Source organism: Musca vetustissima, unplaced genomic scaffold, assembly GCF_032173495.1.
Source record: "Musca vetustissima isolate MV318-11 ecotype Yass unplaced genomic scaffold, APGP_CSIRO_Mvet_v1 utg22059, whole genome shotgun sequence".
Lineage (NCBI taxonomy): Eukaryota > Metazoa > Arthropoda > Insecta > Diptera > Muscidae > Musca > Musca vetustissima.
The window spans coordinates 281,214-307,173 of NW_026880791.1; the positions used below are offsets into that span (position 1 = coordinate 281,214).

At 34.8% G+C, this 25,960-nt stretch overlaps 1 protein-coding gene and 6 non-coding genes across 7 annotated transcripts; 6 read left to right on the top strand and 1 right to left on the bottom strand.

The window, feature by feature from the left end:
* Positions 1 to 8,942: 8,942 nt before the first annotated feature.
* Positions 8,943 to 10,976, bottom strand: LOC133326649 (neprilysin-1-like). The gene has a single exon (XM_061535279.1). The coding sequence runs from the start codon at positions 10,974 to 10,976 to the stop codon at positions 8,943 to 8,945; it is 2,034 nt and encodes a 677-aa protein (XP_061391263.1).
* Positions 10,977 to 12,887: 1,911 nt separating this feature from the next.
* Positions 12,888 to 12,971, top strand: Trnal-uaa (transfer RNA leucine (anticodon UAA)). Its single transcript has one exon. It is a non-coding gene; the product is annotated as a tRNA-Leu (tRNA).
* Positions 12,972 to 15,583: 2,612 nt separating this feature from the next.
* Trnal-uaa (transfer RNA leucine (anticodon UAA)) lies at positions 15,584 to 15,667 on the top strand. The gene has a single exon. It is a non-coding gene; the product is annotated as a tRNA-Leu (tRNA).
* Positions 15,668 to 15,950: 283 nt separating this feature from the next.
* Trnal-uaa (transfer RNA leucine (anticodon UAA)) lies at positions 15,951 to 16,034 on the top strand. The gene has a single exon. It is a non-coding gene; the product is annotated as a tRNA-Leu (tRNA).
* A 228-nt stretch (positions 16,035 to 16,262) lies between these two features.
* On the top strand, positions 16,263 to 16,346 carry Trnal-uaa (transfer RNA leucine (anticodon UAA)). The gene has a single exon. It is a non-coding gene; the product is annotated as a tRNA-Leu (tRNA).
* Positions 16,347 to 18,552: 2,206 nt separating this feature from the next.
* Positions 18,553 to 18,636, top strand: Trnal-uaa (transfer RNA leucine (anticodon UAA)). The gene has a single exon. It is a non-coding gene; the product is annotated as a tRNA-Leu (tRNA).
* A 5,935-nt stretch (positions 18,637 to 24,571) lies between these two features.
* On the top strand, positions 24,572 to 24,655 carry Trnal-uaa (transfer RNA leucine (anticodon UAA)). The gene has a single exon. It is a non-coding gene; the product is annotated as a tRNA-Leu (tRNA).
* Positions 24,656 to 25,960: the final 1,305 nt, after the last annotated feature.

Below are 25,960 nucleotides of genomic sequence, written 5' to 3' on the forward strand. Positions count from 1 at the left end.
AATATTTCTTCTTCTAATAAGAAATTTAGAACATAACTTAGGATATAACCCTATGAATATCTCATTCATATTTTAAATTAGTTTGAGGTATTGCATCTTAGGTTGATAGCTATGAAAGCTTTGCAGCGGAACATGAAATTTTAAAGAAATTTCGTCCGGATAGAATTCCCTCCAAAATGAGGAAAAAAATGATTACAATAGTAATAGTAACCAGTAATGGGAGAACAGGGTCAACCATATGATACCTTACCTTACTACCACTGAACATTAACTTTCTTCGGAGTTAACTACAATCTAGAGTGGTAATGGTAATATCAGATTATATTACAATATGTAAAAATTCTTAAAATCATGAGAAAATCGCTATTTTTTCCAAAAAAATGTAAACATTTCATAAATATCAAAACAATTTTCATACTTCGCTGTATTTTACCACTATTTGTGGTCATTTTTCCTGTTCTTCTCTGTTTTGACAAACAAACATTGTTACCGACCTCTGTATTGGTATTATAAAATTCGCATATGTATTTTCCAAATTATTTCGATATAAATGCGAAATACAATCGACCAAATATGTGTTCATACGAAAAGCAAAATCATCCGAAGTTTTAACATTGTATAGGATTATTATAATGAGGGAAAACAAGAATATGTAAGAAATATCGAGACAAGAAAAAAAACAAAGAAGAAAGCATCAAATCAAAACGTCAAATCTATGCCATAGAAAATCCGCCACAACCAAACACAACTCCAATGTGGTATTTTCATTCTCTCTGACAAGAAACCAATATTTTATGTTTTATGATTTGCATTCTTAAAATGTACAATAATTTTTTTCTCTGTAGCCGTAATTTTTATACCCTCAGCCTTATGGCTAATGAGGGTATATACACTTTAATACGAGAAAAATGTGCTCCACCGAAATATTAGTTTTAGGATCCATGCTTCGTTGGACCAAAACCGTTTTAAACAATTTAGAGTCCATTTACAAATGTCCGTCCTTCTGGCCGGCTGGTGCGCACGATGTCTCTCGAAGGTAGTAACCGATTTCCAAAAAACAAAAAATTAATATTTCATTAATATCAAAACCATTTTCATATTTCGCCCTACTTTACCATTATTTGTGCTCATATTTTCCTCTCGCTACCAACATTCATTGTTCGGCTGTATTTTGTTTTAATATTTATAAATCTCAAATATTGGGGAATGGAATAACCGTTTGATTTGTTCCAACTTTGCACAATCCATTATCTCTCCACTCAATCGATTGATGAGGCCCATTGTTTCTTTAATTCAGACACTGTTACCGACCTCAGAATTGGTGTTACAAAATTCGTATATGTATTTTCCAAATTATTTCGATATAAATGCCAAACACAATACAAGAAATATGTGTTGATACGAAAAACAAGACCATCACAAGGTTTAACATTGTATAGGATTATTATAATGACGCAAAACAAGATTCATAAAATGCAGAAATCCCGACATTGGCAACAATTTTTGAACATATTTTTTCTGTGTAGTCGGAGCGAACATATGCGCCAGCAGGTATTCTAGCACAAAATGTTCTAGCACATTTCTCAATGGATTTTAAGCGTCGTTTCATAACTGTTGATAAGACATGGACCCACAACTATACTCCAGAGACAAAAGAACACACCAATCAATGGATTGAAGTTGGAGAAAGTGCTTCAAAGTAACCAAAAACCATTCAATCGACTAGTAAGGTTATGGCAACGGGTTTTTGGGGCATCAATGGTATTTAATAGATTTACTATCTGCAACCTTTTGGATCAAGCAAGCGTTTTACCTTAAATGAAGATGCAATTACCATTGTAAACCACTATTTGAAGACCTTGAGGAAAACTATTTTACCCAGTGATAGAATTGCTAGAAAAGCGGTCGACTAAGTATATTGAAGTTTCAGGAGATTATATTGAAAAATAAAAATATTTTTGAAAAACTAGCTATTCTCTTTAATAGAAAGGCTAAGAAGTTTCCAAACTGCACTCGTATTCGTCCTGACGGCAATTTACAATACCATAGCTCCCATCTAAAAGTTCCTCCTTTTACAATACCTGAAAGTAATCGTCGGAGAACCCATAAATCACATACATTCTTCATCAGAAAAGAAATAGTACGTTTCTCCCCGCAGAGATCGCTATATTTAAGATAGAGCTGTGAAATTATGCACACATATTGCTAGTACTTCTAGTAGGGCAAATTGGATATATTGGTCCACATTTTGGTATACCTACCGAATTTCGGTATGGGAGAGTTGGACTTGTTTTTGAGCCAAATTGACGGTGATTTGATATTTTGAATTCTAATTGGGTGTCAAATCGCCCTATATAACGGATAACCCCACTTTTTGGTATTTTGCGGATTTCAGACATACTTTTTTTATTTTACGTATGTATTCTAGTCTCTCCTTAAAGTTTGACTTTTTGATTTTGTCCTGGAAGATTTTGGGGATTTTGAATGTCCGCCTTATAGCTGAGGATATAAATAGTTCATACCGATCGATATATTGAATCGTTTTCAATCTATTTTCCCCGTCAATATATTGATATGATATTATTTAAAAATTCAATAATACAATTTATCTATATACTCACTTATTCTATGATATTGATACCGATTATGTATGTTTTGTTATACCTGCAATAAAAAAGGAAACATTAAATTAATATTTATTATAATCTGAACTTTCAAAAATATGTATTTCAAAATTATAAATAAAAAAATCTGGCAACATCATTCACCCTAAACCGAAAAAGAGAGGGCAAAGCTTTAATGAAATTTATTCATTTCTCTAAATTTTAGCGCATACTCCGTGGAGGTTCAACTTTAAATTGAGCTTAATCACTTTCACATGGATTTCATGCACGAATGTATGAGCGTGGTATTTTATAAGGGTAGAATAGAATATCCAAGCAACAACAAACACTATTGTGTTATAAAGAGCCAAAGCTGTCGCTATAACGACAATAGAAACAACAGAGGCTGGATGGTGGCTGGCTGGCTGCTGTTGCCTATCCGCCTAGCTGTGTCATTCGGTCATTCGTTTAAATGCGACGCAATATGAGATGTGTTACTCTAGAAACCTCATTTTCTCAATGCACTTTTTTATATTCTCACTTCCATACAAAAAAAAAACTAATTTTTCCTATTGTAAACAATAATCAGTTAAGATTTGTGAGATACACTTCCTCAGCATGCCTGTCTACTTCACCACCCCAAAAAAATTCACTTTCATCAGCTAAAGAACCACCCACTATCAAATAAGGCACACGTACACACACTATAACACAGATTCATGGAAACTGCATTGCATCTCATCGTTGTCATCCTCATCTGGAATCGATGATCAACGAAACAATTTATAATTTGTGTACGTGAGAGAAATTCACAATGATGAAGAAGGGTAGAAGGTACGGTACGATACGAAGTGCCATGAAAAATGTGTGCGACAGTCAACACATTTCCACATTTTTTCGTATATTTCGAGGTCATTGAAATCGGACGGACAACAACAACAAAACATGATGTTGTACATCTAGGAAACCAAACGGGAGAGGGAGGAAGTAAATCTACAAAATATTGAAATAAAACATTTATGTGCATCAGTCAGTCGTTCGGTCCTCCACATGTTTTTGATTAGTTTATAATGTGAACTGCTGTTTCGGTAGTTCCAGCTATTCAATGTGGGGGATGGATGGCTGGCTGGTTGGCAGGCGAAGAATGAGTAAAGGGTGGTGTGAAAAATTCTCGAGGTTTTATTAATGTTACTGGGGGAGGAAGAACAAAAAAACAGGGAGAGTATTGGAATATACACAGAACTGATTCCACTACGACAGGTAGTTAAGGAGGGTGGTAGATTTAAGTGATCGCAGTGTTAAATGTTGAAATCGAGAAATTGTGTTAATAGTTTAATATAGCTGAATGTAATTAAGTAACACATTTTTTACTAAAGGAGATATCCATTATACGAACAGTTTTTTTATTGGAGAAGAAAAAAAAAAACAATTATCGGAATCGTCTTGGCACCAAACTTTAATAATTTTTCATTCGATGTAATTAAAATATCAGATCTTGCGATAACGCGAGATTGAATAAAATAGGGATAAATAAGTCGATTTTAGATTAATCGATTTTTTGTATTGAAAAATGTAAAAAACGAAGTCGACTTTTTATCATTGAGGACATCGCGAAGTCAACAAGCATTAATAGGTAAAAGTTGAAAATCGATTTTGAGCAGGTTTGCCAAGATCGAAATGTCGACTTTTTAGTTAAAGGCAAAAATCGAAAAGTCTAAAGATCGACTTTTTGGTTACATTCAAAAATCGAAAAGTCTAAAAGTCGACTTTTACGATCGACTACGTATCCCTAAGGTAAAATTCGAACGTTTTGAAAATGTAAGAAATAAATACAAACAAATATCTCAATTTAATGTAATCTCGACTTTAATACATTTTATTATTACACCTTGTTTTCTGAAGCTGTAAACTAAATACTACAAGACGAGTTTTTGGATTTCCAAATATTCATCAAATTAGATATGTTTAGAAAGTGTTTCACGATCTAAGCAACAAAAGATCGCAATGATAGACTACTAGCAAACCAAGACGGACAAAAGCAAAGGTGGAAAGACCATTTCGACGAAATCAGTATCTTAAGAAACGCTACTGAAAATAACGTAATGTACAATAGCAGCCAAATGGAAAATACACTGCATATATCGCGCTCAGTGTCACCAAAATTGATCAAAACCGAGACCCTAGGTTGACAAATTTATTTATGAGAATTGTTAAAAAACAAGTCATTAGTTTTGTCTCTAATCGATTTTATGTTAAGCAAGCCTAGATCAAGTTTGAAGATGTGACCCATTGGACTACTCCTCCCCCACAAAGGGTCAACATTTCTAATATTTATAAATCCAATATCAGGCGAATGGAATGTCCGTTTGAACCAAACTTTACACAACCTATTATCTTTTCCAAGCCTAGATCAAGTTTGAAGATGGGACCTATTTGAACCAAACTTTGTATAACATATTATCTTTAACAAGCCTGAAGTCCGAAGGTGAGACCCGTCTGCCCTTTCCTCTGGCATTTCCCTAAAAAGGATCAATATTATATTAGGTTGGGGAAAAAGAAATTCATTAGGTCGACGAAAATGTCGATAAAAGCGGAGAAATAATCGAAGTTGACCGGCATGTTAGCAGTCGTGGTGATGTTACGAGCTAAAAATCGACCATAATACTGTTTCCAACCATTTACACAAAGCTGGATTAAAAAAAAAAAAAAAATTCCACACCAATTAACAGAAAAAATAGGATAGATCGGTATGAGATAGACTCATTTCTTAAACGGATGGTGACTGGAGATGAGAAATAGATCACATACGATAGCCATGTGCGAAAACGATCGTGGTCAAAGAGCGGCGAAGCACCTCAAACGGTGGCCAAACTAGGACTAACGACCGGGAAGGTTCTGCTATGCATTTGGTGGGACTGGAAGGAGATTATTTATCATGAGTTTCTTCCTTATGGTCAAACGCTAAATTCTGATCTCCGCTGTCAACAACTGGACCGTTTGAAGATAGGAATTGACCAGAATTGGCCAACAGGAGAGGTTTCGTGTTCCACCAGGACAACGCTAGGCCACACACATCTACAGTAACTCGCCAGAAACTTCTGAAGCTTGGTTGGGAAGTTTTAATGCATCCGCCATACAGTCCGGACTTGGCACCATGCGATTGTCATCTTTTTCTTGCATTGCAAAATTTCTTTAAAAATAAAAAATTGAGTTTTTTTTTGCAAATAAAGAGCAGGACTTCTATGAAAGAGGCATAGAAGTCCATATTAAGCATGTTATATAAAGTCCTATATTTCATTAAAAAATTAATGGATTTTACTCCAACCTAATATTTACCATTTTTATCAAAATAATTTGGAAAATGCATATGCGAATTTTGTAACACCTCTGCAGAGGTCGGTAAGAGTGTCTGAATGAAACAATGGAATGCAAAAATAGTCGCATTCGAGTGAGTGGAAAGTCGGAGGTTGTTAGCAACAGAAGCAGTAGTAAGGGGAGAAGCGGATAACGATGCCAAAACGAAACACAGCATAACAATTAGCACGAAATTTGGCATAGCGTACTGAATTAGGTCCAGAATGTTGTGTTTCGTAAAAATAGGTTCAGTTTTAAATATAGCTCCTATATATCGCCAGCTAAAATGCAAAAAGGCGTAACTAACAAAAAATTGAAAATTGACTTTTTGAATGAATATTGTGAATTGAAACTACATGTGTTGACAAAGTTTTACACGTCTGCGGTCAAAAAATGAGCTTCTATTAAAAAAAAAAAAAAACAAAAAGGCGTAACTAACGAAAAATTCAAATTTTTTACTTAATTGTTATGACTGCCTTAAACTAAATAACTAAATGACATCAAATCCACCATAGACCACACTGCCCCAAATCCTGGAAAAGAAGCACGAAAAACACATCGACACATTCCACCTATATATATATATATAAAGGGTGATTTTTTTGAGGTTAGGATTTTCATGCATTAGTATTTGACAGATCACGTGGGATTTCAGACATGGTGTCAAAGAGAAAGATGCTCAGTATGCTTTGACATTTCATCATGTATAGACTTACTAACGAGCAACGCTTGCAAATCATTGAAATTTATTACCTAAATCAGTGTTCGGTTCGAAATGTGTTTCGCGCTTTACGTCCGATTTATGGTCTACATAATCGACCAAGTGAGCAAACAATTAATGCGATTGTGACCAAGTTTCGCACTCAGTTTACTTTATTGGACATTAAACCAACCACACGAATGCGTAGAGTGCGTACAGAAGAGAATATTGCGTCTGTTTCTGAGAGTGTTGCTGAAGACCGTGAAATGTCGATTCGTCGCCGTTCGCAGCAATTGGGTTTGTGTTATTCGACCACATGGAAGATTTTACGCAAAGATCTTGGTGTAAAACCGTATAAAATACAGCTCGTGCAAGAACTGAAGCCGAACGATCTGCCACAACGTCGAATTTTCAGTGAATGGGCCCTAGAAAAGTTGGCAGAAAATCCGCTTTTTTATCGACAAATTTTGTTCAGCGATGAGGCTCATTTCTGGTTGAATGACTACGTAAATAAGCAAAATTGCCGCATTTGGAGTGAAGAGCAACCAGAAGCCGTTCAAGAACTGTCCATGCATCCCGAAAAATGCACTGTTTGGTGTGGTTTTTACGCTGGTGGAATCATTGGACCGTATTTTTTCAAAGATGCTGTTGGACGCAACGTTACGGTGAATGGCGATCGCTATCGTTCGATGCTAACAAACTTTTTGTAGGCAAAAATGGAAGAACTGAACTTGGTTGACATGTGGTTTCAACAAGATGGCGCTACATGCCACACAGCTCGCGATTCTATGGCCATTTTGAGGAAAAACTTCGGAGAACAATTCATCTCAAGAATTGGACCGGTAAGTTGGCCACCAAGATCATGCGATTTGACGCCTTTAGACTATTTTTTGTGGGGCTACGTCAAGTCTAAAGTCTACAGAAATAAGCCAGCAACTATTCCAGCTTTGGAAGACAACATTTCCGAAGAAATTCGGGCTATTCCGGCCGAAATGCTCGAAAAAGTTGCCCAAAATTGGACTTTCCGAATGGACCACCTAAGACGCAGCCGCGGTCAACATTTAAATGAAATTATCTTCAAAAAGTAAATGTTATGGACCAATCTAACGTTTCAAATAAAGAACCGATGAGATTTTGCAAATTTTATGCGTTTTTTTAAAAAAAGTTATCAAGCTCTTAACAAATCACTTTATATATATATATATTTATAGTCAATGAGACTATAAAGCCGGATTCGACAGTCCTATCCGTTCAGAGGTGTTTAAAGTCATGTCTGCGTTTGGCATTCCTGCAAAATTAATACGGTTATGCAGGATAACTTTAACTGGCACAAGTTCAGCAGTTAAAGTCGGAAAGGACTTTTCGGAGCCCTTCAATACCGAACGAGGATTCAGACAGGGTGACAGTTTGTCGTGTGTTGTTTTTAATATCCTTCTGGAAAAAGTCATACGAAATGCAAATGTGAACAGAAATGACACTCTGTACACCAAACAGCATATGTTACTCGCCGACGATATCGACATAATGGGTGGAACATTGCGAGCCGTAACAGCCACCTTTCATGTAATTGATAAAGAGTCTGCGAGAAGACCAAACTGATGGTATCAACGCGCAAGACGTACAGCAGCCTCGGACCAACTGTGGAACTACTGCTTCGAGGTAGTCAACGATATACACAAAACTAATAACATCAGCTTTGAAATCCGGAGAAGAATAGTGTTGACCAACAGATGCTACTATGGTCTGAGTAAGCAATTCAAAAACAATGCCTTCTCTCGCCAGACCCAACTCACACTCTACAAGACTAATATTACACGTGCTGTTATATGGGTCTGAAGCATGGGTACTTGCGCAAGCAGATGAGGTAGCTCTTGAAGTGTTTGAGAGTAAAATTCTCCGGAAGATCTATGGATCTATATGCGTCGACAGTGAATATCGCCGCCGAATGAACCATGAGCTGTACCATATATTCTCGGACATCGACATAGTGAGACCTATCGAGCTCCAGCGACTACGGTGACTAGGCCATGTTGTGATCATATAAAAGCGAACCACAAAACAGAAAAAAATAAAATAAAGTCTTCTAAATATTAACGGATCATTACCAACAACTTTAGGCGTTTTCTTTGGTCAGCACCGGAACTTTGCTACATTTTTATATATATTTTTTTAAAAAAAAATCTATCATCAGTTACTGAGGACCAACTTTGGCCCTTTCCTCACTTTTCGAATATTACAAAACACACATTTCAGTTTTTCTCTCTTTATTATCAATCATTCCTTAACTAATAAACTTCACATACAAACGGCTTCTTCGGCTTTTCACAATGGAATGTCTCAAAGAATTCCTTGACATTCGTTAGTACAGACATTACTTTTAAATTTCCCGATATATAATCGCCATTGGGTACAAAGGGCAGGCCAGTCATCAGAGGATTAACATCATTACACCAAAGTTGAGCAAAGTTAATGAAAAACAATTGATGATCTTGATAATCCAAATTGGGAAGCACCTCCGATGATATATTCAAATTAGCCAGTAATGGACTATTATACCACATTGTGAAGGTTTTGAAGGCCCAACGTAAACCATCCGCATCGGCCATGTTTTCCAAATCCGATTGTAATTCTGGGATTTTTATGCCACCAAAAATATAATTGCCACCACTGTGTTGTTTGGAATAGCAATATTTGCGCATAGTAAATGCTTCGGGGAGTTTACCATTATTCCAATAACTATATTGGCCATCGGGATCATAGAAGATGCCCTCCGCATCAATGGCATGCATCATTTCATGGGCAATGAAAAAGCCCAGTTGACTTAATTTTATGGAGGCGGGATAGCTGGAATGCCAGAAGAAAAGGGGCTGTAAGAAACCCACCGGTACCACAAGGGCATTTTCTTCCTTTAGGTATTTGGGTAGGAGGGATGTGGAGAGGGAATTGTAGTTGGCTTTTGGTGGGCTATTCAAATTCGATTTCGTTTCCATGGCTCTGAGAATAAAAATCGATTTTAGGTTGCCACAAAAATCATTTTCATCGATAAGAAATTGTTCGAAGTCCGCAGAGAAGTCCTGATCTGCATAGGATTTTATTATAACCTTTAAAGATTTCAGTTTATCTTTAATACGTCTCTGGATCTTCGACGACAGCCATGTATTTTGCCGCAGCGATAATTCCATTACCGTTTTAAAATCATAAGCCATATTTATGACAGCCTGTTCGGCATCTTTGACATTGGTCCGACGATAGACCATATTGTCGAGTATATTTTCAAAATATTTTCGTGTTAGGCTTACACAGCCCTTCTGTAAATCTTCCAGGGTGTTGGGGAAGGGGCTCAACAAAAAATTCCTCAGCAGAGAATAGAAAATATAATTGGCCATAATCCGTTTGGGGGTACGTCGGATTATCTTCAACAAATTTTTGTGATACACTGGGCAGTTATCGATAATTTTTCCCTTGGGTAAGGGACCATCCAAGGCTATTTCTAAATATTTAAATAAATCCAAGTCCTCCGGATATTCTCGTTTCAAATAATCCACATATTCATAAGGTTGTGTGAATATTCCGGTTTCATTTACCGTACCCATGGCCAGGGCAACTTCAAAACCCAATATTTCCTGCGAGAATTTCTGGGCCATTATTTCATTGACCCCCAAATAGTTACGCAAATGTTGGCCAATTGCCAAACGATATTCTTCGAGTAGCAGCTTATATGCGGGATTCAGGAACATTTCCGGCTTCGGCAAACCAAATGAGGGTAAATCGAAGTACACGGTGTTACGTCGCTTATCATAGAGATCTCGACGTACATATTTGCCAATAATTATTTGTAAATCGTATTTTTTGGAAATCTCTGCCACAACTTGTAACCAATTGAAGTCCTCATCCGACCAATTTTCACTCAGTGCCGGCATTTGTCCAAATTCTGCAATAATTTCCTTTAACTTGGCCATATAAAGCCATCCCGAGTGTCGTAGATTCAAACAGGAATTATAAAAATCTTTCACCTTGCCATGACTAATTGTGTCCATGGTCATATTGGGGCTATTCAATACGGAGAACATGATATGTTCCAAATCTGATTGCATTATTCCCAAAACACTGGTTTCCGCTTGTTGACTCAATATGGCGGGATAGATACGTGGAAAATTTCCACATGTAAATTCATAGAAATTACTACAGGGATCCGCGGCGGGATTCATAAATTTTAAAATATTCCTTGCCTTGCTGATCGTCGGCAATTCTGCAGCCCGAGTCACTTCTAGAAGAAATAGCACCAACAAAATTTCAACGTATTTAAATCGCGTTTTCATTGTTTTTTCTTTCGAATGTACTTTTGCGGCGATCTGATTGTTACGATGTATCTTGAACAACTGTCCGAATTTTAAAAAATGTTCAAAAAACAAATTTAGCAATTTTTTTAGCTATTTATATTGATGTGTTAAAGGTTATCAGAAATTCTTCAACATTTATTGTTGTAGGTGAAGAAACTATTCGAAGACAAACAACAAATAAGACAAGGCAATGGCCAATGGGGACTACTGTCGTACCCTACCGTTCGCAATATTCCAATTTTAAAACATTCCAATTTAAACTTAAATAGGCGTGGATCTTGTAAGGTCTTAAATAGGCGTGGATTTTTTAAGGTCTTAAATAGGCGTGGATTTTTTAAGGTCTTAAATAGGCGTGGATTTTTTAAGGTCTTAAATAGGCGTGGATTTTTTCAAAATATTTTTAAAGGTCGTAGATAGTAAAAAACAAATTTTCAAGGTCTATATAAAGGCGTGGATTAAAAAAAATATTTTTTCAAGGTCTATATAATAGGCGTGGATTTTTTAATGTCTATACAAAGGCGTGGATTTTTGAAGGTCTTAAATAGGCGTGGTTTTTTTCAAAATATTTTTCAAGGTCTATACGAAGGCGTGGATTTTTGAAGGTCTTAAATAGGCGTGGTTTTTTTCAAAATATTTTTCAAGGTCTATACAAAGGCGTGGATTTTTGAAGGTCTATACAAAGGCGTGGATTTTTGAAGGTCTATACAAAGGCGTGGATTTTTGAAGGTCTATACAAAGGCGTGGATTTTTGAAGGTCTATACAAAGGCGTGGATTTTTGAAGGTCTATACAAAGGCGTGGATTTTTGAAGGTCTATACAAAGTCATGGCGTGGATTTTTTCAAAATATTTTTAAATGTCTATACAAAGATTTTACAAATTTTATAATTTTTCAGACAAAAATCAGGGTCCATTTGAACCGCTAAATAATGACCGATTTTTATCATTGGCTCGATCCCCTTCTCCATGCAAAATGCGAAGATTTTTACAAATATTTTTTGAAGGTCTATGCAGGATTTCCCTTAAAACCCATTTTCTCAAAGATATTTTCGACCTCCAAAAACATAGAATGTCAATTCAATATACCTTATGTTAGAAAATAAAGATAAGACATCAAAAATGTCGATACCGTCCTTATATATAGGGGTCACCCCAACAGTTGACAAATATACAATTTTAAATACCCAAAATATCCAAATACAAGTGGTATCGTTATAAGGGGACTTCCTTAAAAGTTGGTCCCATATTCATAATTTTTGTAGGAGGATTTGATATTCAATAAAATAATTGTTCTGTTAACAAAAATATTATTATTAACAGACAATATTATTGTAATGTAAAAATGCCGCACCATGAAGAGTTAAAATAAGCCAGTGGCATTTTTTTAGCCTCATACATATTTCGGAACACTGTTTTATATATTTCTTCTGGTGTGAAACACAATCAGAATACATACAATTATCCTAGTTTCTTTAATTACCCTGCTCAAAGGATTCTTAAATTAAAATGTGTACAAAGTGACTATTTTTAGAACACATTTTGTGGGTAGCCAGACGAAAGTACGTCCCTTAACATTTGAAATAAATATAAATTGTGTCACACACATGTTTACACATATGTATTTATGTAGTAGGGAAGAACAATATTCCTTGTTTACAGTAAATCTTTATGTATCTAAAAACAATTTACCTAATTATCGTCAACATCCAATGAGGTCATAGCCATTTGACAATAATGTTAACAATACTAATTATCCTAAAATTGATACAATTGTAAACCAAAAGAAAAAAACCCTCGAGTATTTTTTTTTCTAAAAATAAAATTGAAAAAAAAAACATTTGTATCTCGACCATACATTTATATTCGGTTCATTTGACCACCGTTAGCAGGCAGTCAGGTTGGCCGAGCGGTCTAAGGCGCCAGATTTAAGCTCTGGTTCCCGAGAGGGAGCGTGGGTTCGAACCCCACACCTGACATAAAGCAGTAGATTACATTCGAATTTTGCTATTTTTTATAAAATTATATTTTTTAAATATTCAAATATAAGAAAATAAAAAACAAATTAAAATGTACAAATTGAGGAAAACACAATTTTAAAACAATTATTAATGCGTTTATAGAGATTTCTTTGAATTTTATTTATTATCGAATATGTCAGTGTATAATTACCAGTCTAAAGAGGGTACATAATAGTCTTCTTGCAAAACTAAAGTAACTGAAATTGCAAACTGAATAAACTTTTTCAGAAATAAATCGGTAATTTATTCATTAAAAAAATATAAACGCAAACTTTATTTTGAAATAAAAAATATTCTATGGAAAACTAAATTGACACAATTTTGCGTGGTCAAAACTAAAACAACTTTTGGCTTTTCTCATAAATAAGCAACTTTTCAGTAATCGACAGCATAACCATTATTTTTCATTACGGCAGCACACCTACGAGACATCGGGTCAATAAAATGCTCAATTTGATCCTTGGGTATACTATTGCTGGCGTCCTGAAGCTTTGGGAAGAGGGAGGTTATGTTTATTTGCTTCTGATTCTGTTTTTATTTTGCTATCTATCATACTCCAATAGTTTTTTCCATTGGGTGAAGATCTGATAATTGTGTTGGCCATTAACAAACTCCCACAACCAATCTTTGACATGTTTTGGTGCATGTTTGGAGGTTATTGTCAATCTGTAACATCCAAACAAACGGTATATTTTCTTCAGCGAAGGGAATCATAGCATTTTCCAACACATTTGTATAAACAATCCGATGCATTACTTCATAAATTTCGTAAAAATATCGAACTACATAAAAAGAAATGGTTATTTTTCTGTCCCTTCTCTATGTTTACCAGTGCCCATGCATTTTTGGACTCTCAGATGGTAATCATTTTTCATGTCTGAGTCTTTATGACCTCAAGAACCAAGCGTGGGCTAACCAGAGAGCATAATATTTATCCACTGAGTCGAATTCCAATTAATATGAGATTTATCGAAAAACTGGTTTTCCGATACTTTTTAGAAATAAAATAACTTTTTTGATAGTTTCCGGGCATGTAGACCTGCGACCATAGCTCGCCCACGCTTGATTCTTGAGGTCATATCCAACGATAATCGCCTGACAAATTCCATTCAACTCTTTAATGTGTATTTTTTACTTCTATGACAATTTGTTAATCAGTATGAACTGATGTTCTTTTACAGCCTTCCTCCATGCTGAAATCATTTTCTGTAATAAATTATTTCACAACCTCTGGTAATTAGCTATTTTGCCGGAGAACTGCATCTGATTCTAGTCATTTTTTATATTTTTTGGGCATTAAGGGGACTCCCCCATTCTCGGCATCAAAATTTTCTATTTATTTTTTTCGAATCTACACTAATACTAGAATATCCATACAAAATTTCAAGTGAAAATCTCAAGAACTCATCAAGATATAGTCGATTTATTGTGTCAGCATCAAGTAACGGCAAAAGTGATTCTCAAACTTTAAACGATAACTCAAAAACTAATAATCCAATCGGTTCCAAATTTTGACACGTTTCTCTGGGAATGTATAGCTCTCGTGTGAACTAGGATAAAGCCAATCGGTGAAGATCTTCTTGATTTTTTTAACTTAGTTTGTGGTCAAAAATAGGTGATTTTTCAATTTTTTAGTACTCTTGGAATTTTCGGATTCCGTTGTTCCAGTGAGGAGTTATCATGCCCGCCATAAAAAATAAGGACTTTTCTTTGACCACAAAAAACAACAACAAAACTATTTTATAATTTTTTTTTTTTCTTCCTTTTTAAATCTTTAAATAAATATGTGCAAAGTTTCAAACCTTATCAATCATTGGTATTCATTTACCAGTCCATTCAAAATTTGGAAAATAAAAAATCGAGAAGGGGGGGTTGGTCCCTAAGTCAAAAATGAAAACCAGACACATGTTATTTAAAAATGATCTATAAGAATCGAAGTAGGCGTAGAAGCCAAAACATAGTAATTATAATGGTACAAATAACTAACATATTACAGTTAATCTGTTTGTACTGTAGAATTGCTTTAGTTTTGTCCAAGCAAAACTTGAGACTATTCCCTTATCCATAAATTATTATTTATTTCATAATGAATTTTTCATTAATACTTTTGTTTTTTTTTAGTGAATAAAGTACCCGATGTAAAACTGAAAAAACCAACGACATCTCTATTTTTTAAAAAGTTATGCGGCATTTATTAATCTTCCAATTTTAGTTGCTTTAGTTTTGGCCACCAGTGTATATAAAAATGCATTTGAAAGTCTTCCATATGTAAAATATTTATTAACATTGCAATTTTAGTTGCTTTATACATAACCCCAACACCACTGTTTACAGTTATTTTTAAGGTTCTATTCCCATTTTGTAACAGTCCAATTAAATTTCGTGATATTGTACCACATTTGCAAACTTATTAAAACTCTACATGTCTAAGATAAATACTTTTCGATTGAACTCTGATTAGACGATTAGATTATCTTCGTCCAAAATGTAAGATCTGTTTGGATTAGAAAAATATAGAAGTTTTAGAAAATTGTATCCAGACTAAGAACAATTAATTTCCTCGTATCATAGTCAGGTTGGCCGAGCGGTCTAAGGCGCCAGATTTAAGCTCTGGTTCCCGAGAGGGAGCGTGGGTTCGAACCCCACACCTGACAAAGCAAATTAGTTTTTTTATATTTTATTTATTTTTTAATTATTGTTTTTTTTTAATCAGCAATTATATTTTTTATAATTCGAAGACTTCATTAACAATCAATTTTTAAAATTTCGCAACACCTCTTTTGTTTATCTAAATAAAATTCAATTCTCATGACTCACATAAATGACGTGTTTTAAGATGAACCCCTTTAACATTCTCTTGAAGATCAGAGAACACAACAAAAAAAAACCCCAAACCAAAACTGAACTCAAGAAGTTATCGAAAGCTTTTGCCTTGTCGTCAGGTTGGCCGAGCGGTCTAAGGCGCCAGATTTAAGCTCTGGTTCCCGAGAGGGAGCGTGGGTTCGAACCCCACACCTGACATGCAAAATGTATGGATCAACCAGTTTTTATAAAATAGAACTTCGATATCTTGTAACATCGAAACCTAGATATGAGAAATACAATTTAAGGAAATATCTTGAATTTGGTGGATATATTGGTCCAAGGATTTGTTAAGAGGGTACACAGCCCTATTTGCTTTTTTTCAGAACGACGTTTTAAAAAATGTGTTCGCATTTATTAGTAATCTTAAACAATGGCAGTCACACAGTCAGGTTGGCCGAGCGGTCTAAGGCGCCAGATTTAAGCTCTGGTTCCCGAGAGGGAGCGTGGGTTCGAACCCCACACCTGACAAATAAATTATTTGTTTATTATACTCGAAATGTGGTTATAAATTAATTGTTATGGAAGAAAGTTAATAAAACTTTCTTATAATTAGAACTTTGAACTCAAAAAATATATATCTTGAATATTGTAATAAACGAGGAGTAGTAGGTTTGCTTGCTGCAAATATAAACGGAATTTGCAAAATGTTGTGAAATCAGTTTAGAACATCCACTATATGAATGATTTAGGGAAGTAAATCTAATTATTTTGGATACTGTAGAGTTGGCAAATGTGGCTGTGATGTCAAAATATTGACCTATTTTGCGTGCATGTTCTCCAATCTCCAAGAACCTGAAGTATCAAATTATGTCTATAAACTGCACTCTATATTGACCAACAATTAACTGTTCTTTGATACGTCCCCAGAGAAGAACGTAGAGAACTCTCTAAAAAAAAAAAAAAAAAAAATAGTCAAAACTTTCAATGAAGCAAAAACATCATGTAGATGTTAGTAGAAAAATGTTCTTCAATACAAAGAGTGGTGGTCAACAATTCCAATCGTAACAGGTTTTTGTGTCTCTTCTGGCCAGCCACCAAAATTAAGAAGAAACTTCTCAAAAATCCTAGGTAAGGTAAACATTAGTTATAATATTAGTTTGGGCAAAGTTTAATTCAAATCGGATAGTCCGTTCACATGACATTATAAAATAATTTGCAGCAAATTTTTGACCATTATATGGTAGAGTACCAGATGGAATCGACCGATATTTACCATCTTCGAACTTGAACTTGGAATAAATATTACGATGTGCAAATTTTGAATGAAATCGGTTACTTCCTTCCAGAATTATCGTCCGCACCAGCCGGTCAGCCAGACAGACTCCAAATTGTCTGAAACGAATTTCGTCCAAAGAAAAATGGGGTCTAAACCAATACTTTGTTGGGGAACATTTTTTACGTATCGTTAGCCATAAGCCTGAGGGTATATACAATTTCATAGCTTTAGTCACTTATGAATATAAATCTCCAGAGTACAAACTAGTTCAAATAAAATTTTCCGCAAAAGGAACTATCGATACTAGGTCCAATTATTTCATTCAGTAGTTCACTTTGCTCCAGACGTTCATGTTTGCTCTCATTCACCTAGCTCTTATGATCCAATCTTTCATCTGATTCTTCCCATTCATTGATCAAATTAACTGACGTGTACCAATGAACTATTGAACAAACGTAAGTAAATAAATAACCTGAAAATATTACATTGCTTTAACCAAGGCCACTTACATATAGAAGCATCCTTCCGAAACGATATCCTCTGCAAAAGTATCTATCGGTACTAGATACGGTTCATTGGTGCATCTAGTTAATTTTGCTCTAGTCGTTTCATTTTGCACTCGTTCCCTTAGTTCAGTTTCGGTAATTGACTGAATTAACGAACGGTACTAATGAACGATTGATCTAAAGGAACTATGGATCTAAATTAATGTTCTAGTTCCATTGCGATGCGAACCGAAATAGATCAAACCGACTCTACTCGAGAGTTTAATAAAAAATGAAGCGGCGGTGGCCGACCTGTCGTGGCTTTTTAAAGACCTATATAACGTAAATTTTTTAAGACCATAATAGACGGAATTTTGAGAGATATTTTTTCAAGATCTGACATATTTTTAAAAAAATGTTTTCAGGCATGGATTTGTCAATAATTTTCGAAACGTATTTTTGAAGAAACGACCGACATGCGAAAACTTTTCAAGAACCATTAAAACGTGGCTTCTTTAAAAAATATTTTTATACACCATGAGGGGGTTGATTCTTTAACTATTTTTTTCATGGACCATACAAAGGAATTACATGGTCTTATGTGACCATGGATTTTTCAAAGACCAGCATACCATAAAGAAACAGCGCAGCGTAGATTTTTTAATGAGTTGTTTTTTTTTTTTTTTTTTTTTTTTGAATATAAGAGAGTGGATTTTTTAAGAAATTTCAAGGATAAGATCATGCAAAGAATTGTGCAAGGACTATCAGAGTGTAGATTTCTAAAAGATAAACTTCTTAAAGATTGTTTTAAAGTGATGATACTTATTTACAAAATGTTAATTCTATAAGGGGAGCTATGTATATAGCCACCGTGAAATCATGAAACTCCTCCAAAGCAGGACTTCAATTGCAATTTTTGTTACAGGCATTCCCCTGAAAATAAAATGCATCAAATTCATTATTCTAATATATAGTCAGGTTGGCCGAGCGGTCTAAGGCGCCAGATTTAAGCTCTGGTTCCCGAGAGGGAGCGTGGGTTCGAACCCCACACCTGACAAAGCTAAGTTTTTTATTAAAACAATAAAACTTTCAAATAGAAAGCAAATAAAAGCAGCCTCAATTCCGCCCAACATTTGTTGTTTCCCACATCCGTCAACATTGCAATAATTACAAAGTAAAAGCACATCAAAGCTGATGCTGCTGCTTTGTGTTATATGTGTGAAACAGGAAGAGAAAGGATGAACGATGAATGAATTTTGAAACACAATGGCCATGGAAAACAACACATACACACAGCAAATATGTTCCACTTTTCTTTACTTCGTCGAGGTTTTTCGCCCGTCACAAAGTAATAATTGACTGTGCAAGCCAGCAAACAAACAAATAAACCAACCAACAAAAAATTCTGCTCCAATTCAGAGCCAGACAGAAAGAACGATTTTTTGCTGTTGTTGAGTTGTAAACAAAAGCTAACGTTCGACAATGTGTTTAGGAGAGGTCTGAACTTTACGTCATAGGGAGCCAGTCAGTCAAGTCAAAGTTCATTGCAGTTACACAAAGATTTGTCTGTTGGACGTGGAGTAAATGCTGGAATTCTACTTCTGTCTGGAATGGTGAAGCGAACGTATGTATGTATCCATTTTGGAGGACGGCGAACTAATGAATAACTCCTCCTGTAGTTTCAATGGTACTTCACGTTACATATAGGGGAACAATGAATTGCATTGCATTGCACCAGAAGTTTAGTGACATAAAACGGGAACGACATGACACAGGAACTGAATCCTTCACCTTTTTTCAAGAGCTGCCGTTACAAAGGGATGTTGTAATCCTGCTGTCAACATGACTAACTTATTAATTCTGGTTGTCGAATGTTCCATTCTTTTTAGTTTTTTTTAGAGTATTTTGTTTGGAGTCTAGGTGAAAAAAAATTTATTGATTTTAAATTCGAGAGGGGGTGATAAGGAAAACATTAATAGTTGGCCCTTTAATTAAATATGACACAAGGCTATGGTATTTTGACTAATTAAATGATTGTCGCGTTACATGCCAGGAAAGGAAATTGTGATAATTGGAACTTATTACACTAGGCGACGAAATGTAGTTTATGGTTTGGTGGTTGGAGTATTACTTTTTGACACGAAATCCCTTAGTGCAAATAATAGAATCAAAGAAGAACAAATTTCCTAGAGAAGAAGTTATAGAATTACGACAACAACAACTAAAGAAACATTGGACGTAGGTTCCGGTTATCAAATGGCACTTGGAACCTAATTTCTCAAAGTTAAGTTGCAGCTGAATAGCATCAATATCACAAAAGAGCAGTATCGACGACTAATAAAGCAAGTGAAGAAATAAAGGATAAAAGAAAGTTCCTAGTAGACAGCAGCATGATAAAATGGTTTACGGCGGAATCTCTAAAGCTCGACGAAATGCAGCCGAGTTTCTTCGACCTCATGTCGCATCAGCTAGGGAGGAAGAAAGACTGCCTCCAAACTGAAAACAGATTGTAATAACTGGGAAGAAATTATCCTGCTCAAATCCATATTGATAATTTTAGCAACCGTAGTATAGAAATACAATAAAAAAAGCATTCTTAGAGATGGGCAATATGGATTCAGGCCAAAATCCAAGGGACCATATATAATCTAGAGAATTGCGTATCTACCTACCATTAATCGACTTTGAGGCTATCAGGCGAACAGTTCTATTAGAAGCATTGAGCTAAAAGGGAGTACTTCAGGAAATAATCGGAACAATAAGAGTTGGTCGTGATTGTAATAGGCTAATAACCGAGATCAGCATTAAGACGAATAGCTCACATATGTCCAGAAAAACAAAGCATAAAATATTCGAAACATGTATAAAATCGATTCTGGTATACCTGGCTTGTGTCTAACGCCATCACGCAAAAGCTACAAGTATTCATAAATAAATGTCTCAGGATCACATACAGGATATTCCCACCTAACATCATAAATAACGTAGAGCTCTAGAATCTATCGAAGCAGGATCCAATAGAAAATCAGATTAAACGTAGGAAATGGTGATGGATTGGCCAAAATGGCACTTGTATTGAAACACGAAATCGGATTCGTCCATTAAATGAGATAGGCCGAAGTCATTCGACAATTCACGTATAAATTGGTGCAAAGAAATTTGAAAAAAAAAATACGAACGCGTTGCTTGAAAACCCGTTTATGGGTTCGTTACAGGTCAACAAGGTCTTGAAAAAATATTCTTGAAAAATCTTTATATGTATAGGCATTAAAAAAATATATTCTTAAAAATCTCCATACAGACATTGAAACAAATATTCTTAAAAAAATCTTAAAATTAAAGAAGCCACGCCTCTTACAGGCCATGGAAAATATTCATAAAAACATCCACGCCTCAAAAAAATATTCTTTAAAAAATCCACGGCCTTGAATGAACAATCCTTAACAATCCAGATCTTGAATAGCCCATGAGAAAATAATCTTTGAAAAATTCAAGCTTTGGATAGCCCATGAAAAATATTTTGTAAAAAATGTAGGCCTTGTATAGCCCATGAAAAAATAATCCTTGAAAATCCAGGCTTTGGATAGCCCTTGAAAATACTCATTAAAAATCTACACCTTGGAGAGTCTCCAAAAAAATATTCTTTAAAAAATCCACGCCTTGGATAGGCCTTGAAAAACATTCTTTGCAATATCCACGCTCATATAGGCCTTAAAAAATCCACGCCTTGGATAGATCCTTAAAAAAATCCACGCCTTGGATAGATCCTTAAAAAAATCCACGCCTTGGATAGATCCTTAAAAAATCCACGCCTTGGATAGATCCTTAAAAACTCCACTCCTTGGATAGATCCTTAAAAAATCCACGCCTTGGATAGATCCTTAAAAAATCCACGCCTTGGATAGATCCTTAAAAAATCCACGCCTTGGATAGATCCTTAAAAAAATCCACGCCTTGGATAGATCCTTAAAAAATCCACGCCTTGGATAGATCCTTAAAAAATCCACGCCTTGGATAGATCCTTAAAAAATCCACGCCTTGGATAGATCCTTAAAAAATCCACGCCTTGGATAGTTCTTAAAAAAATCCACGCCTTGGATAGATCCTTAAAAAATCCACGCCTTGGATAGATCCTTAAAAATCCACGCCTTGGATAGATCCTTAAAAAATCCACGCCTTGGATAGATCCTTAAAAAATCCACGCCTTGGATAGATCCTTAAAAAATCCACGCCTTGGATAGATCCTTAAAAAATCCACGCCTTGGATAGATCCTTAAAAAATCCACGACTTGGATAGATCCTTAAAAAATCCACGCCTTGGATAGATCCTTAAAAAATCCACGCCTTGGATAGATCCTTAAAAAATCCACGCCTTGGATAGATCCTTAAAAAATCCACGCCTTGGATAGATCCTTAAAAAATCCACGCCTTGGATAGATCCTTAAAAAATCCACGCCTTGGATAGATCCTTAAAAAATCCACGCCTTGGATAGATCCTTAAAAAATCCACGCCTTGGATAGATCCTTAAAAAATCCACGCCTTGGATAGATCCTTAAAAAATCCACGCCTTGGATAGATCCTTAAAAAATCCACGCCTTGGATAGATCCTTAAAAAATCCACGCCTTGGATAGATCCTTAAAAAATCCACGCCTTGGATAGATCCTTAAAAAATCCACGCCTTGGATAGATCCTTAAAAAATCCACGCCTTGGATAGATCCTTAAAAAATCCACGCCTTGGATAGATCCTTAAAAAATCCACGCCTTGGATAGATCCTTAAAAAATCCACGCCTTGGATAGATCCTTAAAAAATCCACGCCTTGGATAGATCCTTAAAAAATCCACGCCTTGGATAGATCCTTAAAAAATCCACGCCTTGGATAGATCCTTAAAAAATCCACGCCTTGGATAGATCCTTAAAAAATCCACGCCTTGGATAGATCCTTAAAAAATCCACGCCTTGGATAGATCCTTAAAAAATCCACGCCTTGGATAGATCCTTAAAAAATCCACGCCTTGGATAGGTCCTTAAAAAATCCACGCCTTGGATAGATCCTTAAAAAATCCACGCCTTGGATAGATCCTTAAAAAATCCACGACTTGGATAGATCCTTAAAAAATCCACGCCTTGGATAGATCCTTAAAAAATCCACGCCTTGGATAGATCCTTAAAAAATCCACGCCTTGGATAGATTCTTAAAAAATCCACGCCTTGGATAGATCCTTAAAAAATCCTTGGATAGATCCTTAAAAAATCCACACCTTGGATAGATCCTTAAAAAATCCACACCTTGGATAGATCCTTAGAAAGAGAAAAGAAATTTGAAATAATACGAATAATACGAACGCGTTGCTTGAAAAAACCGTTTATGGGTTCGTTACAGGTGAACAAGGTCTTGAAAAATCTTTATATAGGCATTAAAAAATATATTCTGAAAAATCTCCATATAGGCATTGAAACAAATATTCTTAAAAAAATCTTAAAATTAAAGAAGCCACGCCTCTAACAGGTCATGGAAAATATTCATAAAAACATCCACGCATTGGATAGCCTCAAAAAAAATTTTTTTTTTCTTTTTAATCCCCGGCCTTGAATAAACAATCCTTAACAATCCAGACCTTGAATAGCCCATGAAAAAATAATCCTTGAAAAATTCAAGCTTTGGATAGCCCATGAAAAATATTCTGTAAAAAATGTAGGCCTTGTATAGCCCATGAAAAATATTCTGTAGAAAATGCAGGCCTTGGATAGCACATGAAAAAATAATCCCTGAAAATTCAGGCTTTGGATAGCTCTTAAAAATATTCATTAAAAATCTACACCTTGGATAGTCTCCAAAAAAAATATTCTTTAAAAAATCCACTCCTTGGATAAGCCTGGAAAAACTTTCTTTGCAATATCCACGCTCATATAGGCTCATTCTTTGCAATATCCACGATCATATAGGCCTTAAAAAATCCATGCCTTGGATAGATCCTTAAAAAATCCACAACTTGGAAAGATCCTTAAAAATCCATCGTTGAAAAAATATTCTTTAAAAAATTCACGTTTCATATAAATCTTGAAAAAAATCCACTATATTAGCCTCGTAAAATATTCTTAAAAATCCACACCTCTTACAGACCCTTGGAAAATATTCATAAAAATCCACGCTTCATATAGGCATTGACTAAATATTTCTTAAATAATCAAGGCCATGGATAGACCATGAATACATTTTCCTTAAACAATTCTGGCCTTGGATAGCCCTTGAGAAATATTATTAAAAAAGCATGCCTTGGATTGTCCTTGGAAAATATTCTTCCATAAATCCACGTTTTGGATAGCCTTTGAATAAATATGCTTTAAAATCAACGCCTCGAATAGACATCTTCTTTAAAGACATATTCTTTAAAAATTCCATGACTTAGACAGTTATCAAATAAAAATGATTTAAACTATAGTATGTCAAGAATTATTTAAATCTTGCCGATTACCTTGTTAAGTATTTTCTTTAATTATGACAACGTTTTTAATCACTCTCTATTTTATTTAAATATAATTTTTTTCTATTTGAAAATACATTTTTCTTAAATTGCCAATTTGCTTTCAAATCTGTATGAAAAGAACATTTCACTACATAATTGCTCAGCAGTATACATAAATGAAAACAAAAACAATTGCAATATCTGCTTCATTCAGACCGCACAAGCAAAGAGAATATTACGTTTACCCTCTTTCCCTTAGTTTACAGACGTCATCATCACTAACGTCGTCATCATCATCGGCTGGCTACAAGCAATGTGTAGAACTTTTGTATTTCACAACGAACAGGCACACACAGATACTCACAAACACAATCAACGATTTTGTGATGGGGATTGGTTTTTTGCACAACGTTTGCTGTGACGAAAACAAAGTAAAGAAGAAATCTATTTTTAGATTCGTGTGGTCGTCGTTTGTAAGTGAACAACGAGAATAAAAGCAATGTTGTGCACACAATTGGCACAAGTCAGGTTGGCCGAGCGGTCTAAGGCGCCAGATTTAAGCTCTGGTTCCCGAGAGGGAGCGTGGGTTCGAACCCCACACCTGACATAGATGAAGCATTATTCGAATGGTTGAATTCTTTTGCTATTTTTTAATTATTTTTTTTTTCTTTGAAATATTTATAGATGTTAAAAAAAACATAATAATACAATAATAAAAAATTAAGCATAAAAAAGAATAAGAAATAAAACAATATAAAAATTAACACAAAATAATAAAAATACAGACTGGGGTTCAGCCTATTTTGCAATAAATAATAATAAGAAAATAAAATAATAAAAAACACAATTTTTTTATATTTGTATTATATCTATATATATAAAAATGAATTGCTGTTCGTTAGTCTCGCTAAAACTCGAGAACGGCTGAACGGATTTTTCTTATCTTAGTCTTAAAATATTCGTAGAGCTTCAGGGAAGGTTTAGAAGGTGAGAAAAATTTAAAAATCGCGAAAAATTTGCAAAAACATATATATATTATGAAAAAAAAAATATTATGAAAAACAATATTTGAAAAAAAAATATTCATTTGTCAAATATTGAAAATTTTCAAAATATTTTATTTTATTCAATTGGCATTGTAACGAAACTTTTTTTCTGAGAATGCAAAACAATAATTGAGGTGAATTCGCGATCATTGTATGTACACGTTTTCCATAAAATTCACTTACATTTTGGAACAAATGCAAGGATGAAAATCTGAAGATTCAGAAAGAGTTCTGATTCTAAGACATGTGCCCTAGATTATTCTTCTTGAAAATAATAATAATAGGAACATAGGAACATGTTGTTATTGAAGTACCTAAAATGTACCATTATATGGTTGTTATATGCCTAATCGTTGGTCGATGTCTTTAATCGCATACGTGTATCACAGAGAAAGGTAAGTTCATATTGAAAGAGAACAACTATAAAAAGCATTTCTTATAACAAAGAGTCTCATGATGTTACCTCAATATGTCAACTACCGATATATTTAATACCATGAAAAATCGTTGTTAAGATCGAACTTTTGTACTTCCTAATATGTAGATTCCTTAAATCGGCCGGGACATTTATATGGGGACTATGTTACACAGTATGTGTAGTAGATTGGAAAACGGGGGGTAAGAACTTCAACATACTGAAAATTAAACGGGAAATATGTATGGCTCCTTTTTATTGCATTAAGCCAAATCCATGATCCATTCCGTCAAATTCTTTACAAAACCGAAAATGGTGCGGGACCCGTATGTAGGAGCTATACAAAACTTGGTCGTGAATAGAAATGTTTCCGCAAATGTGTTTTACCCTTTCAATATCACGGAATGATATATGATATGAATGATATACGATACTACAATGGGTATGGATA